Raw genomic sequence first — 16347 nt, 5'->3', positions numbered from 1 at the left:
GGTATGGTAGCCTAGCAGTTAAAGTCCTGGCCTTGCACGTGCCAGGATCCCATATGGGTGCCGGTTCTAATCCCAGCAGCCCTGCTTCCTATCCAGTTCCCTGCCTGTGGCCTGGGAAAGCAGTTGAGGACAGCCCAAAGCCTTGGGACCCTGCACCCATGTGGGAGAACCAGAAGAAGCTCCTGACTCCTGGTTTCAGAACAGCTCAGCTGCAGCCGTTGAGGCCAGTTGCGGAGTGAATCATCAGATGTTCCTCTCTGTCCCTTCTCTTTATACATCTGACTTTCCAATAAAAATAAATTTTAAAAAGGGGCTTCTAAATCACCGTGAATAATGACAGCATTTGTTGTTCTTTTCATCAGTGATTTGTGCTGAGTGTCATTTGCCTGTGTGGAGAGATGGCCCGAGCTCAGATCTCCATGTACCTGCCACCTGACATCAACCCCACCCAGGCACCTGTCGCCTATGGCTGCCGGGCCCTGCCGAAGCTGAACCGGGAGCTGCAGTCGGAGGACCTACTGACCAGGCAGAAAGCCCTGGTGGCCCTGTGTGACCTTATGCATGACCCTGAGTATGTCTTCGAGGCCATCCACATAGGTGAGGGGTCATGGCCCTAATCAGCCTAGCTCTGGACCAGTCCAGGATCCACATTGTGTCAGTCCTTGTAGCATCCACCTGCAGACCAAGGGCGCATCCTCCGCCAATAGATTATAAAACACACAGGTGCAGGGAGAGGGTGAGGAATACGGAGCTGCCTGAGCAGTGAGTTCATTCAAGATCATGTGACTAGTTTGGGACAGGGGCTGTAATGTGACCTGTGACCCTTTGTCTTGCCCAGGGTCAGAGTTACTCCAAGGGCCATTTTCTCTTCTTTTTAAAGTCATTTATTTATTTGAAAGGCAGATTTACAGAAAGGAGAGACAGAAAGATCTTCCATCTGCTGATTCACTCCCCTAATGACTACCATGGCTAGTGCTGAGCTGGTCCCCAAACCAGGAGCTTCTTTTTGGTCTCCTACAGGGATGTAGGGGCTGAAGGACTTGAGGCTTGTTTGTTTGTTTTACTCCTGCTTCTCCAGGTGCACTAGTAGGCAGCTGGTTAGGAAGTGGGGTAGCCGGGACTTGAACCAGCATTCATATTGAATGCCAGCACTATGGTAGAGGCTTCTTACACTATACAAAATGATTGTGAATTACTGTGTGACCCCAAGGCCCCAAACAGCAGAACCTCTGGTACTTCCTTTTCTTTTTCTTTTTTAAAAATTTATTTATTTTTATTGCAAAGTCAGATATACAGAGAGGAGGAGAGACAGAGAGGAAGATCCTCTGTCCGACAATTCACTCCCCAAGTGACTGCAACGGCCGGAGCTGTGCCTGTCCGAAGCCAGGAGCCCCCTCCAGGTCTCCCAAGGCTTTGGGCCATCCTTGACTGCTTTCTCAGGCCACAAGCAGGGAGCTGGATGGGAAGTGGGGCTGCCGAGACTAGAACCGGCGCCCATATGGGATGCGGGCGCGTGCTCAAGGGGAGAACCTCAGCTGCTAGAACATGACATCGGGCCCCTCTGGTCCTTTCTTACCATCCGCATGCAGGCTTCCTGGCTGGTGTTCACAGGTTTTTCTGTCTCCCGCAGGCTGCCTGGAGAGCCTGAAGGCCTTGATAAAAGACAGCGATGACGTGGTGCGGATCAAAACCACTGAGGTGCTCTACATTATGGCCACCCACAACGTGGGCAGGTGAGCAGCTGTTCCTGGAAACCCAGGGTCGTGCTCCTCCCCCGATGTGAATGACCGTGATTGGTGTGGAGAGCTCTGACAGCTTTGAATTTTTGTCTGTTGTATTGGTCTTCTGGGGTAGGGGAGGGGAGCTTCTACAAGGGTCCATGTTGTCTGTGGGAAGTGTAAAGAGAAGTTGGGGTATAGCAAGTTAAGCTGTCACCTGTGATGTGGGTATCCCATACTGGAGCCTTGGTTCGAGTTCCAGCTGTTCTGCTTCCAGTCCATCTCCCTTGCTGATATGCTTGGGAAGGCAGTAGAGGACAGCCCAAGGGCTTGGGTTCTTGGATAAAGCCCCTGGCTCCAGCACAGCCAGATCCAGCTGTGGTGACCATGTGGGCAATGAATCTCTGTCTTTCAAATACATAAATATTTTTAAAAATATTTATTTATTTTTATTTGGAAGGCAGACTTTACAGAAAAGAGAGACAGAAAGATCTTCCATCCTCTGGTCCACTCTCCGAAGGACTGCAACTATCAGAGTTGAACTGATCCAAATTCAGGAGCTTCTTCTGGATCTCCCATGCAGGTGCAGCGTCCCAAGCCCTTGGGCCATCCTCTGCTGCTTTCCCAGGCACATTAGCAGGGAGCTGGATGGGAAGTGGAACAGCTGGGACTCGAGCCTGTGCCTCTATGGGATTTCAGCCTCCTAGGTAGCAGCTTTAGCCTGTAGGGCACAATGCCAACACCTTGCCTCTTAAATAAATAAATAGTAATAATAGTAAGATACCAACACATGGAGCTAAGCTTCTCTTACCTTCCCTGTCCTCGCTCCCTCCGTTTCTGCTCCTGATATGGACATTGCTTTTTAGCAGCATTCCCCTCTGCCCTTTCCATGACATCCCATGCATCTGGAGCATCCCTGGGTGGCCCCGTCTCTGCCCTGTACCCTGCCTGCCTGGCTGCCTGCCAGTGTGGAAGGGGGCACATGCTACAGTTAGAGACAACAGGAACTGCGTGACTGGGTGGGCACTGAGGGAGGAGGATCGGGCAGTCAGGGAGGACCCCTGGGGTCCTGTGATTTTATTTTTTTCTGATTCTGCCAGAATGAGTGAGAACATGGCAATATGCTGCATGGTTAAGTCTTGACCGCTATTATTGCAGTCTCACTGCCACGTACTGCCTGTGTGCCGGGCATTTGGCTGAGGGCTTCATGGGACCCAGCCTTGAGAGAGGTGACCCCCGAAACCTCTTCTGGCCCCCTGCGGATAGGCAGGCCCCAGGGCCAGCTGGCGCATCAGAGGAAATGTTTACAAAGCAAGGAATTATAATAATGCTGTACTTCCTTTACATCGCTCATTTAAAAAAAAAATCCAAATATAGGTGACAAACATTAGTGAATTCCACTGTGTGACCCAGATCTTTTCCAGGATATGGGTCAGCTGGCTGCTGTTTCCCGCAATGTTGATGTGTTTTTGCTTAAACCACATTTATTTGATTTGTAGTTTTGATTTAAAAAAAAAAAAACCACCCATATATATGGTTTCTATATAAGGCAGAGTGACAGAGATCTTCCATTTGTTGTTGCAGTCCCAAACTGCTGGGGCAGACCAGGCTGAAGCCAGGAGTCTGGAACTCCATCCAGATCTCCCACGTGGGTGGTGGGTCTCAGGCCGTCTTTCCACAGCTGCTTCTCCAGGCGCATTAGCAAGCAGCTGGATGGCAAGTCGAGCAGGGCATGGCGGCGCTCCAGGCGTTGGCTTAAGACTGACTCCACCCCACTCTACCCCCACGCCACAGCGCCAGCCCTTGGTTCCCCGCTGAGCCCCAAGGATCTCCTGCAGGAAGTCGCTCAAGGCAATGCCCATCTCCGGCCTCCGTGCGCTCTCACGCTGAGCCAGAGATGCGACTCCCACACCCCCCCACCTGCCCCCCAGCAGCGGCAGCTGACAGCACTGCCCTCCCTTGATTCTGCGTGGGCAGGGTTCCGGTCGGGCCTGAATCCACCTTCCTTGTCTAGGAACGGCTTTCTGGAGTGCGGCGTCATCCTGGCCCTGTCCTCTCTGCTCAACGAGCCCCACCACATCTGCCGGCGGAACCTGCACCAGGCTTACAAGCACCTGGCTGAGCTGCCTGCAGGTAGGCGCGCGTCCTGCAGGTGGAGCCGGAGACCGTGCCGGGGGCTCCTGGGCAGGGGACTTTAAAAAGTTCATGGGAAAATGGAATCAAGTGGTAGGTCTGTGTGGGTGCCAAACATTTGGAAACTCATTCAGGTTTTTTGTTTATCTAAATTTGTTTATCTAAAAAAGGAAATGGCCATTGTGGCTGGGGCTGTGCCAAGCCAATCCTCCGGCTGCTTTCCCAAGTACACGGTGGAGTTGCACCGGAAGCGGAACCAGCGCTCGGGTGTAGGCTGTCGGCCTCACAAGTGATGATGCTACTGGCAGTGTCACAGTGCTGATTGGGAACAATTGGTTTAATTCTCATTTTCCTCGACTGGTGTGAGAATTCTCTTGAACTGCAATTTTCCCATTCCATATCTGTTGGACATTTGGGCCGCTTCTGGATTGTGATGACCGGTGTGATGGGCAGCAACACACTTCTGTCTGGACTGTGTGTATGCGTTTATCCCAAGATGTACCTAGGGACAGAACAGTTTTAGAAGGAAGGGCCACATGCTTTTCTAGCTACGTCCTCACCAACAACTTGATCTTTCTTTGCGTTCTAGCTATTTGGGAAGGTGTTGGAGCAGTGTCTCACTTTGGTTTTAACTTGCATTTCCCTGGCAGTTAAAGAGATACAAGTTTACAGATTGATTTATTTGAAGGGGAGAATGACAGAGAAACACACCCACCTACCAGCACATACATGCATACAGAGCGAGAGATCTTTCATCTCCTGGCTTAATCCCCAAACGGCCCCACCGGCTAGAGCTGCTCAGGCTGAAACCAGGACCCTGGAGCTCTCCGTCTGGGTCTTCCACATGAGCAGCAGAAGTTCTAAGACTTGCACCGTCTTCTGCTGTTTTCCTTAGCAGCGAGCAGCCAGGACTAGAACCATGTGGATACTGGCATTGAAAGCACAGGTTTAATCTGCCACATCACAATGCCGCCCCCACCCAAACCTGCTCAGATTTCTAAAATACATTTTGGAGGACTCTCACGTATGTGTGCTTGGAGTTGATAGCTGATGGAATAGCAGGTGTCTCCCAGGAGGACCAGGGCTGGGGCTGAGCTTAAACGACAAACCCGAGGATGAGAACCTAGGTCTTGCTCTCCAGTCCTTAGGGGGAGGAGGGATGGCGGCGCTGCTTCTGGGGCTGGTACAATGATTGAGACCCCGTCCAGCCTTCTGAGACGCACGAGACGATAGTGAGGACTGCAGGGGCAGCTCTGCTGAATCTCACCCTCCTCCCATCTTTCAGACCTGCCCACGATTTCTGATCAACACCCCTCCCAGCTGCGGTGTATACAGCCCACGGCCCTCCCGCGTCCCAGCACCCCGCCTCCACAGCCCAGCCACCCATCCTAGGGTGACTGTCTTCAAAAGCATGTCCCATTTTCCCATAACTGTAACTTCACTTTCCCATGGACCCTCCCTTTGCTTGGCGTGTGTGGAAACACAATGTAAATGAATCTAGCTTGTGTGAATTTGTTTCGCTCTTAGAAGACCTTAAAAAAAAAGAAAAAGAAAAGTCACTTTGTCGCCTGGGGCCTTCTCCAGGTGGGTCAGCAGGTGCAGGTGGAGACTCCCCCTACTGACAGGCAGGTGCACTGCAGAAGGCGGAGTGTGGGGGAACAGCAGTCCACCTGCTCTAGTCCTCTGGTCAGGGACAGTCCCTGGAGGGTCTCTTCTGCAGCGGGGAGGGGAAGGCATCTCCAGGCCACCCAGGACACACGCCTGCCTTGAGCTGACCCTCTGCCAATGGGCGAGAGAACCCAGCTGTGCTGTGTGTGTCCACTGCTGCATGGCTTTGCTCTCCCCTCCGTGTCTGAGGAACATCTTTCCTTCTGCCTGGCTCCTGACGAGCATCTCTGGAGAGTCCTGGGGCCTGTGCCATCCACCAGCTGGGTTTTTCCGTTTCTTGTGAATTCGAGGGAGCATGGCATCCTTTTCCCGGGATTCCAGCCACTTGTCGGTTGTCTGCCTGCGCAGCACTCTCACGTCCTACATCATCTGTCCGCACAGCTCTTTGCTCTTTATGCATCAATCTGTTGGCTCAGCAGCTTTCTGTTTGATTCATGTCACGGAATTCACCAACCTGTTCTATGAGTATTTGGTGTGTGTGTGGGGGTGCTGTTTAAGAGAATCCAAGTGAGCCTGAGTGGCACCCATGTTGGTTTTGCTGGGCACAGGGAGGATTCAGCTGGCTTCTAGTGGGTGCTGGTAGCTGCTGGCATACCAGGGGTCCTCCATGGCTATTCCACAAGACCTCTCCCCGTCTTACAATCGCACACACCCTCTCCTCCAGTTAGCTCTAGGCTTGATTATTCCCCAAATGACTGCGACAGCCGGGGCCAGGCCAAAGCCAGGAGTCAGAAGCGCCTCTGTACACGTGGGAGGAAGGGACCCAGTACTAGAGGCATCACCACCCAGGATATACATTGGAAGCAGAGCAGCCAGGACTTGAGGCAGGTGTGTGGGTTACATTAAACGCCAGCCCCTGTTACGTCCATATTCTTTAAAAATATTTATTTATTTTTATTGGAAAGTCAGATATACAGAAGGGAAGATCTTCTGTCTGCTGGTTCACTGCCCAAGTGGCTGTAATGGCTGGAGCTGAGCCGATCCAAAGCCAGGAGCCAGCAGTCTGGCCTGGGTCTCCCATGCAGGTGCAGGGACCCAAGGCTTTGGGCCGTCCTCGACTGCTTTCCCAGGTCACAAGCAGGGAGCTGGATGGGAAGTGGGACCACCAGGACACCAGTGCTAATATTGGATCCTGGCTCGTGCAAAGTGAGGACTTTAGCTGCTAAGCTACTGTGTCAGGCCCATACATCCATATTCTTAAGAATCATTTGCCATTGCCTAGCTAAAATTTATCCACCTGCACGCCTATCCATTCAACAAAGGTGTGTTGGACCCTTGTTCTGTCCAAGCCACTGTGCCTCTGCAGGAGAAAAGCTGAAAGGTGCCGGCATCCCCAAGCCCTATCAGGTTTGAATCGCTGTGCGATTTCTCTCAGTAAACACCAGGAGGAGCTCCAGGACTGCTGAGTGTCCTGACGGGTCCTTGGCCTGGGAGAGGCTGGGCCTCCCTGCCGTTCCTCTGATGGGCCAGGAAAGAAGAAACCAGCATCATCAAGGCAAATGTCAGCACAGGCAGACCACCTGCCGGCCGGCCTGCAGGGGCTGCCCATGAGCCTTCTGCTGACCTCGTGTGGCCAGGTGTTTTTAGGGGGAAACCTCCAATTCTTCTCTAAGTACATTTTGGGGGTACATCTGAACATCCCTGGGATCCCCCCCTGAGTTTGACCCGGCTTTTCCTTCTGCCACCTCCTCCTTGTGCAGGCTCTGAGAGGCTGGTTCAGTTCCGGGTGCACTGTGATGGGGTGTCCTGGGTGGTCCCTAGCTTGAGTCAGGCCTGGAGGATGGCACCAACCAGGGCCGGGAAGGCCAAATTCTGGTCTTGCCTTTGGCATATGGAGTCTGGCTCCTGGGCTGGGGTGTGCAGCCGGGACAGATGTCTGGGTACAGCTGTGAGCCTGAATATTTTGGGGGTGCGGGAGCCAGCATCTAGGACTAGAGAGAAGTGTGGGGGTGGAGCAGCCAGGTCCAGGAGTTGCTGATGCAGGCTGTGCCTCAAGGCCACGTCCATCCTGCAGGTGCTCTCCCTACCTTGGCCCAGTGTAGCTCTGCCAGGGTCTCAGTGGTTATCCGCATCACTCCGTCGGGCCAGCGAACCTTGGGCAGTATTCCCAAGTGGTTCACAATAGAACAGCTTGTGACAAACAGAACCACCAAAACGGGCATGCACGGGGAGCTGAAACAGCTCGGCCCCTGGCCTTAAGCACCTTGGCTCAGCTTTGCAGGCCCCTGGTTGGGCTAAGTGAGGCAGGTGTGTGACATTCGCATGGAGGAGCTGCCTGAGGGCCTGGCCAGGTCACCCATCACACTCCGCTCAGGGTCTCTGTGTTGACTAGATCAGTGTGGCGTGTAGCAGGCACACACTGCAGGACTGGTGCAGGATTCTGCTGAGCTCTGCCCTGGGCCCACCGTACCGCCTCAGGGAGCACTCAGACTATAGGTGAGGACGCAAGGCCCTCGTGAGAGAGCCCGGTGTCCCCATGTCCTGGGCAGGGGCCAGCTCAGCCCTGCTCTCACCATTCATCCCTGCTGGTCTCTGGGTGCTCGCACCCTCTCCTCCTCCTCCTCCTCACCCTCCCCCGCCAACTCCACCCTGACCAAGGCCAAGGTTGGCCATCTGTCAATGTTTATACACATTACGCCTCTCTGGGACCCTCCCAGTTCATTGCCTTTCCCTGCCTGGCACGGGCAGGAGGCAGGTCAGGTGGTGCCAGACCTGGAGCTGCCAACAGCCCTTTGTGTCCTGCCCCTGGGCAGGTGTCCCAGGGGGAGGGGTGCAGAAGTATGGTGGGGAGCTGGGCTCTGGGAAGCCCAGGGAAACCCTTCCCTTCCACTTTAGCTATGTGATTCCACCGCGAAATTACCAAGTCACCATGGGTGTGAAAAAATACAACAGGCCACAGGCGACTCCTTAAACTAAAGTCCCATTAGATTTTTTGCTGTCTGAGGACCTGGGAAGGGGTGAGGAGAATGTGTGTGGGGTGCCTGGGCTCACTCCGGAGGGGCTGGAGAGCCAGGTGCATGTTACGTTGGCCCAGAGCAGGTACCTGTGTATATGCACATATGGGACTTCCCTCCAGGTCCAGGAGTCTTGGGGACCGGCTCTGGGCTCCCTGTGGTCTCTACCCACCCATGGGCAGAGCAGGGGGATGGCAGGGCCAGTGTGTGTGGGGGGACAACTCAGCACTCATGGGACCCTATCTCCCCTGTACCCTCCTCTTTGACATAGGGAGCTCTATGGGGACGGCTCTCACCTGGACAGAGCGCCTACAGGATAGGGAGGGACATGACCCCTGTCATCATCTAAATGTGGGGAGGGGGCAGGGTCGAGGGAGAGGCACAGAACCCCAAGTGTGGAGGGTGGCCACAGCTGGGCATCCCGAGTGGGTGAAGGCACGCGCCTGCTGTACACACAGCACACGGGGACAAGGTGTGGCTCCATTCAGCATATTTTATTTTTCGTAAAGTAGACAGTCCGTGACTTCCCTTCACCCTCTCGGCTCCTCTCTTCCCCTTCCCACAGTATGACCCTCAAGAGTCCTTGGCTGTGACTCGGTCCGCTGACCTTGGCTACTGAATACAGGGCGAGAACGGATTCTCCCCTCCGCTGCAGGGGTGGGGGGACAGGAAGGCCGGGGCTGGGTCTCAGCAGGGCCTCCCTCAGGCCACACTGCTGCGCCTTCACAGGAGTCACGGCTCAGCCCGGCCCGGCTCCCATCCCTTCCCCTCCCCAGGCCAAGCCACAGAACTTGGGCTCCCGAGACCCTCAGCTCCCCGTCCGTCAGTCCACCTGCTCCTAGGTGAAGAACTGCTCTTCAATACATCACACGTTTATTTTCTGAAATAAAAACAAAGCGGGAAACCGCACCAAGAACAAGAGGACACACGCTGCAGAGGAGGCGTATGTACAAACGTGTGCCCACGGGGCTGCCACGTGGCTGCCCACGTGGACAACTTTTGGACACTCGGCAAGCCAGACACAAGAAAGGACCACCTGAAAGAAAAAAAAAATAGGCTTTGAAAAAATCTGCAATTTTTTTTAAAAAAGGAATACTCGGACTGCATTGGAAATATTTCCTGTATTTTTGTGTTTTTTCTTTTTTGTGAAACACCCACGAGGTTTGGCCAAGAAAACCAAAAAACCAAACCAAACCAAAACCAAAAATAATAATAATTAAAAAAAAAAAAAAAAACCAGGGATGTCAGAAAAGGAAAAAAAAAAAATCCAGATTTCAATTTATAAAACATCATGAGACTAGTAGTACAAGAAAAGCTGGAAACCCAGCCGGCCTAGTTTTGAGATTGATCGGTGGTGCCACTCATTTTATTGTGTCAGATTTTTGCTGCATATTTCGAAGCTGTTTAAAAAGAGCTGTGAGTGGCTGGAGGTCTGGTTGGTGCTGTCACGTGGTGCCCCCGCCCCGGGTCCCCCAGTCTGCAATGGACACGGTGCAGAGTAGCTGTGAGTACGTGAGGCCAGCAGCAAGGTGGCCCAGTCCAGAGCCTGGGCTCCGGCCCTGCCTCCCCCCGGGCAGTCCCCCCGCAGCCGCCGGGACCTCCTCCGCCCAGAAGGTGGAGGAGCCCCCGCTCAGGAAGGCAAAGTGAAGGGGCAGGATGGGCTAGTGGTGGACTTGGGACAGTCCCCCGGAGTTTGCGAGACGCCTGGACGCTTTCAAGAACTTCATCTTCTCCGACGTGTGGACGTGTGCATGTGTGTGTTTACCTAGCGATCTATCTGTATATATGTATGTTTGTGGAGATGGGGAGGGGGGGCCACTCCCCAGGCCTCTGCCCTTGGTAGGGGGCCTCTCTAGCACGGGTTTGGGGTGTGACACCCCGTGACTGGTCTCATCCCTGGCAGGTGGGCTGCGGCACCGGTGCCTCAGCACAGGCCAATGTACTTGAGATTGTTCTGGATGATGACGTCTGTCACGGCGTCGAACACAAACTGGATGTTACTGGTGTCAGTGGCGCAGGTGAAGTGCGAGTAGATCTCCTTGGTCTCCTTATTGCGGTTCAGGTCCTCGAACTGCCGCTGGATGTAGACGGCGGCCTCCTCGTACGTGTTCTGGCCCTTGTACTCGGGGAAGCAGATGGTGAGCGGGATGCGCCGGATCTTCTCGGCCAGCAGGTCCTTCTTGTTCAGGAAGAGGATGAGTGAGGTGTTGATGAACCAGTTGTTGTTGCAGATGGAGTCGAACAGCCGCAGGCTCTCTGCCATTCGACTCTGGGCGGAGGAAGGTGCTGGTGTTAACTCGAGGTGGCTCAGGCTAGGACCCCAACCCCAGCCTCGCCTCGCTGCCCCCTCCCCCAGCCGAGCCCCTGCTGGGTCCTTCTGCCCTCCTTGGTACAGCCTGAACCCCCAGCCTGCCCCGTGTGGGTACACACAGGAGCTCCAAATTCCTGTGGGTGCGGCTGTCGAGCTGTGCCACTCTGGCTGTCCCCTTCACAGTGTGCTGTGGCCCCTCTGGGTTTGTTCACAGCACATGTGTGTCTGTCGGACACCCATGCCTCCTGCCTCCCTGCGAGCCAGCAGCTCTCACCTCTGACAGCAGTTAACTGCTCACAGCCACCATCCACGCATCCCTCCCTGTGTGAGGACAGACAGCGGCCAGGTGTCCGACAAGAGCTGGCACCAGTTACCATCTCCACTTTCAGCTTGGAGGGCTTGCCTGACCACACAGTCTCACTGATGACCATGGCAATGACCGTGCTAACCGCAGCCGGAGGCACCAGCACCACGGTGACCGCAGTGACTCTGATGGTGGTATCCACAGGTTCCCTGGTGGTGCCGGTGTGTTGGGTGGGGGGAGCTTCATGAGGGGCTGCCTCACAGAGACCCCCCGCTCTGCAGGGCCCCTGCATACTCTGTGTCTGTACCAAGAGGAAGCCAAGTGCATGGGGAGGGGAGGAGGGAAGGCCCAGAGGTCCCTGTCATTCCCAGGAACCCATGCTCCACCTGCCACCCTGCGTGTTCCTTATTGAGAAGGTCCCTGAACGCTGCCCAGGGCTGAGGTGGGCAGGGCCGACCTTTTGAGCATAGCAGCCCAGAGGTGCCTGTGTCTCTGCAGCCGCACCTGGCGGAGGAGTTGATGTTTGTGAAGGAGAAGGCGAGACCAGCCAGCAGCGGTGGTCTAGGAATGTCACAGTCGCAGCAGGAGTAATTAGCGCTAATGGGTTCCTGGAAACCACACAGGCAAAGACTGCCTGCCCGTGGTAATGGAGTTGTCATTTCTCACAGGAGGACCGTCACAGCTGGGGGCTGTGCTTCTGACCACCCCCCCCCCCCGCCAGGAGGGCTTCCAGCAGGGTCTAGGCCAGGGGCTCCACAGCAGGCAGACAGGCATGCAGGAGCAGCAAGGGCCTGGGCTCCGTGGGGTGACAGCCAGGGTGGCCCCAGCACCCAGTCCAGCATCCTGTCAACAGGACTGGAGGGCCAGGAAACCATCTGCTGTTGGCCACAGAGGGGTTCTAGGAGGCAGGACCCCCTCCCTGGTGGCATGCTTCCACTGGTCCTCGAATGTGAACTTGTCCCAGGGACTCCCCCCTGAGCCCAGGTGGTGTGCACCTGCTGGGGGCTCCTGCTGGTGTTTGGGATCACAGATTTCCCCTCTTCCTTGGGACAAGTTCCGGGGCACCACATGGGTGCCTGAGAAATGTCAAAGAATAACATTAACTGTGTGCACACACAGCCACTGGCCTCATTTACCTAACAGACATTAAGGAGGCTCTGGGTGGCTATGAGCCTGGCTCAGGAGCTCCCTGACTTGGCTGTTAGCACCAGAAGGAACAGCCTCACCCACTCTGGCACCTCCATGCTGGCCGAGCCCCTCGCTCCCCACTGTGTGTGCGCATTGTGCTGCCTGCGCCCACTCTGGGATCTCCACATGGCAGCCTCTGACCAGAGAGAGGCCCGCGGTTCTTCAAGGTAGGGCTTGAGGCTGGGGGAAATGGAGGGAGCATAGAAGCACAGTGGTGGAAGAGGCTGCGACCGGGCTGGCAGTTCATCATCTCTTACTGTGACCCAGCATCCAGACTATGTGGGAGCCCTTGTGCCTTGGGCGCCATTCTCACGACAGTGCCTGTCCCCCCTGTGCAGCCCCCAGGGGCCAGACACCGCAAGTCACAACCACTGACAGGACAGCCAGGCTGTTTGGGGCTGCAACTCTGTAAATGGTGGGAAGCTTGCATACAGGCGAGGATGGGACCTTCTGGCCTTTCCCCATCCTGGTCCCATCCCTGTCCTGCGCCCCCCCAAGTCCACATCCTGCTCACTCACCCCCTTCCTAGAAGCCCGTGCTCATTTCCTTACAGTACACACCCCACCTCCCACCCAGACACCCCTCTTTCTGCCCGTAGAGGTGGCTATGTTGGGGTTAGCACTGCCCTAATTGGGCAGCTAGGGCCCTAGGCCATGATTGGAGACAGCTTTGGGGTCCCGTGACTCTGCCTGCTGCTGGTCTCTGCACAGACAGACTGGTGTTGGGGAGGGGTGGACTCAGGAGGGCTCCTTCTGCAACCCTGCACCCTGCCACCGTGGGAGGTGGGCCATGGGACCAAGGCCCAGAGCCTGTGAGGACTGCTGGAAGCATTGGCCACTTGCCACTGTGCCCCCAGCTCTCTCTGGGGCACCTCCACAGGGGCAAAGGTCCGGTCCACGGTCACGCTGGGGCTTACTCCCCGTGCAGGAGCCCACGGGCACAGTTTCTAACCAGGCTTTACCATGACCACACCCTGTCATGGTGATTCACTGGCTACCCCGGGAGAGTACACCAAATCCATCTGCTGGAATTCCCTTCTCCCAATTTTGACATCCACAGGGGTGCCTTCCTGTAGCCTCCCCATCTCCTGGAGATGAGATCTGGCCCCCATGCTTGCCCTTTGCCATCAGGGGTTCTCCTGTCTCTCTCCTCAGACCTGCCAACTTACTCCCTAATCCTGTGACTCCCCCAACCTCAGGGCCTCATGACACCTCCCAGAGCGCCAACTTTCCCCACCCCAGCCACTCGCCTGTCACTGGGCAAGATACTGGCTTCCCCCTGCCTTGTGAAGAATGTGACTTTGAATCCAGCAGACAAAATGAGGGCTCGGTGCTGAGTACGTGGGGGGCACTGGGGTGGGACCTGGGAGCTCTTGCCTGATTGTGGCCTTGGGGACCCTGACTTGCACCTGCCCAGGTGTGTCCTGCTGGATATAGGGCCCGAGCTGACCACACTGCCTTGACATGAGCCCTGTTCCCTGAACTTTGGCCATCACTCAGGGTTGTCCCGTTTGGCTAGTTGCCCTCAGGCCCTGCACCTGCTTCATGTCCATCCTGTCTCAGGGGCTGCTCTGGGGATGTGGGTTCTTGCCTATTCCTCTTCCTCTTCCTGGACCCCACAGTGGCTTTGCCCTGCCACACAAGGCCTACTGGCAAACCTACTTTCACCATGTGCCACCGCTGCCAGGGAGGGGCACTCATGCTCCATTGTGCCAGGGACTGGACCGGAGTGGCTGTGATGCTCTGCACGGACCCTTCCTATCTCCTCTGCCCACTCACTCTCCACTACCATGTTCCCACCTATGGGGTCCAGGGTTGGGCTGTTCCAGCCACAGTGCAAGGCAAGCTCAGCAGGCCCAACTGTGGGTGCTGTAAGTCTTGGGTAATGGAACAGATACAGGACTGTGAGCTCTTCCTAGCGCAGGGAAGACCCCATGTGCATGTGCGGATTGGAGGCAGGCCAAATGAGGTGGCAGCAGTAGGGACTGTGGAAAGGACCTGAGACGGGGCTGGGCCCTTGAGAAGGCAGAGGGGCCTGGCCTGGGCTCTGCAGAGCTGCAGCTGGAAGGGTGACCCAGCACCTCCCCTTGTTGCTCCCAGGGATTTGCTCAGAGAGCATCCCTCCAGCAGGCAGCTGCCCTCGTGGCCGGGGCCCCACTGTGCAAGGGGCTACTCTGAGCGCAGCAGCCCCTTCTGGGTTCCTCTCATTCTCCCATGGCACCTCAGTCATGAGTGCGTTGAATATGGGTGTTGGACACAGGGACACAGAAGGTGAGGCATGAGCTCCTCCACCCCCTGGCCACTTCCTGTGACCGTGAAGGGGCATGGGGCTGAGGCTGGGAGACCCAGGAACCCCCTCCCCGGTGAAACAGTATTTGAGGGTGCCTGTGTCCCACTTGCCTCTGTTGGGATAGCGGGGAGGAGTGATGGCCAGTCCTCTGAGGATGCACCCCAGGCTGTACCCCTCCAGCCACACCCTACCCTGTGGTACCCCCAAACTCCTACAGGGGGGTCCAGTGTTAAGTCCAGCCCCATAACATCCCACCCCACTCCATCTTGATCTTGCCACACAGGATGCTGCTCTCCGCGCCTGGCACTTGGTGGCTCAGCTTGGGCTGGGCGCTCCGGGGGACTGGCCCTGTCCTGTGAATGGGGCTAATTCACACCCCTCGGCTCAGCCTTCCTCTGTGAAAAGCCCAATTCTTGGCCCAGCGAGCAAGCACTCACAGCCGCCGGGCAGGGCTCCCCGAAACTTCCTTGAAGTGAGAATGCATCCTATGTGAGGAACCTGAGGCCAGGGCTCGACAGAGTCCTCCCATTCCCAGCTGGAGCAGCACCCAGGGCCCAGGCGTCATCCTCCCTGTGAGGGTGCTGCTGTGAGTCGTGACACACCTGACCAGGCAGGTGGGCAGGCCCAGGGCCAGGTGTCACAGGGGTCCCTGGAGGAGCTGGGTGAGGGGGTGCTGAGTCACCCCTTCCAGCTATAACTCTGCAGAGCCCAGGCCAGGTCCCACTCCATCTATCCCTGTCTCTCAGGTTCTTCCCACGGCCCCTACTGCTGCCACCTCATTTCCTGCCATCCAATCTCCATGTGCACATTGGGGTCTTCCCTGAACTTCCCTTTGCACACGCCATCTGCCAGCCCCTACCCTAGTCTCATGAGCAAGTGGGGGAGCACGAGAGGGACCTTGTGAAACCAGCAATGCAGCTGGGAAGATGCCTTCACAGCCCTGGGAGAGAAAGGGGGCCCAGGGCAGCCATGGCACAACCCGGAGAGTGCCCTGTGCCGATGTCAAGTCCACTGAGAGAAAGCTGCCCAGGGCAGGGCCTCTGGGGCCCTCAGGACCCACTCTGGGTGCTGTGCTGTGAACTGGAGGCTCGGGTTTGGGCATGCCCAGAGAGGCAGCCTGGATTTCACCCAGCCCACTGCCATCTCTGGAAGCCTCACAGAAGGGGTCGGGCCCACAGGGGGATTCCCGGGGGGTGCTGGCTGCCACAAACTGCATCCCTTCCTCTTTCAGCCACAGCTCCCTGCCTTGGTAGAAAAGCTGCTGTGGCTGAGATGATTGCTTGGTCTTCGTATGGTGACTATGTGCAGAGGTACTAGGAGAAGTTTTGTCCCCATGCAGCTGACATGGGTCTGAATGCATGGTGGGGGAACCCTCTGAGAAGTGTCTCTGGACGCAGCCTTGTTTGCATACTCTCCGCACACTGCTCCCTCCCCCGGCCCCCCACAGACGCTGAGCTTGGACCTTGAATCTTTTTGGCTCTCCCTGTGCTGCTGGGATTGGCCTGAGCCCAGCCGTAGGGGCCTGCCTGGCCCGGTCCGTGAGTAGACACACAGCAGCTCTTCTGGCTTTGCTGTGTCCCTTGGCCTGAAAATGAATGGGGGAAAGCTGTGTGCCCACCTGGTTCTCAGGAAGCCATGATGCAAAATGGGGGCTGCTGGGAGGGGAGACAGAGGGGCATCCAGATAGTAGAGGTGCAGGCATGTGCATCAGTCAGCTCTGCTCACACCTAGGGGGTCGGGTGCTCGGCAGCCCCAGGCAGCTCGTGACGGACAGTCTCCTGC

The 16347-nt window shown here is 56.2% G+C and overlaps 2 protein-coding genes across 2 annotated transcripts in view; one reads left to right on the top strand and one right to left on the bottom strand.

Annotated features, from left to right (window-relative positions):
* Positions 1-398: 398 nt before the first annotated feature.
* RSPH14 (radial spoke head 14 homolog) overlaps positions 399-16347 on the top strand; it is a 55682-nt gene continuing 39733 nt past the window's right edge. The window contains exons 1-3 of the mRNA XM_041003727.1: positions 399-597; positions 1631-1733; positions 3733-3851. Of these exons, the coding sequence (XP_040859661.1) occupies positions 399-597; positions 1631-1733; positions 3733-3851 (421 nt within the window). The remainder of the gene's footprint in view (positions 598-1630; positions 1734-3732; positions 3852-16347) is intronic.
* GNAZ (G protein subunit alpha z) overlaps positions 8953-16347 on the bottom strand; it is a 40044-nt gene continuing 32649 nt past the window's right edge. The window contains exon 3 of the mRNA XM_041003726.1: positions 8953-10742. Coding sequence (XP_040859660.1) covers positions 10398-10742 — 345 coding nt within the window. The 3' untranslated portion in view covers positions 8953-10397. The remainder of the gene's footprint in view (positions 10743-16347) is intronic.

This window comes from Ochotona curzoniae, unplaced genomic scaffold (genome assembly GCF_017591425.1).
Source record: "Ochotona curzoniae isolate NIBS_2020 unplaced genomic scaffold, NIBS_Ocur_1.0 scaffold_274, whole genome shotgun sequence".
Lineage (NCBI taxonomy): Eukaryota > Metazoa > Chordata > Mammalia > Lagomorpha > Ochotonidae > Ochotona > Ochotona curzoniae.
The sequence above is the reverse complement of the archived record's forward strand: the minus strand, read 5'-3'. Positions and strand labels throughout refer to the sequence as shown.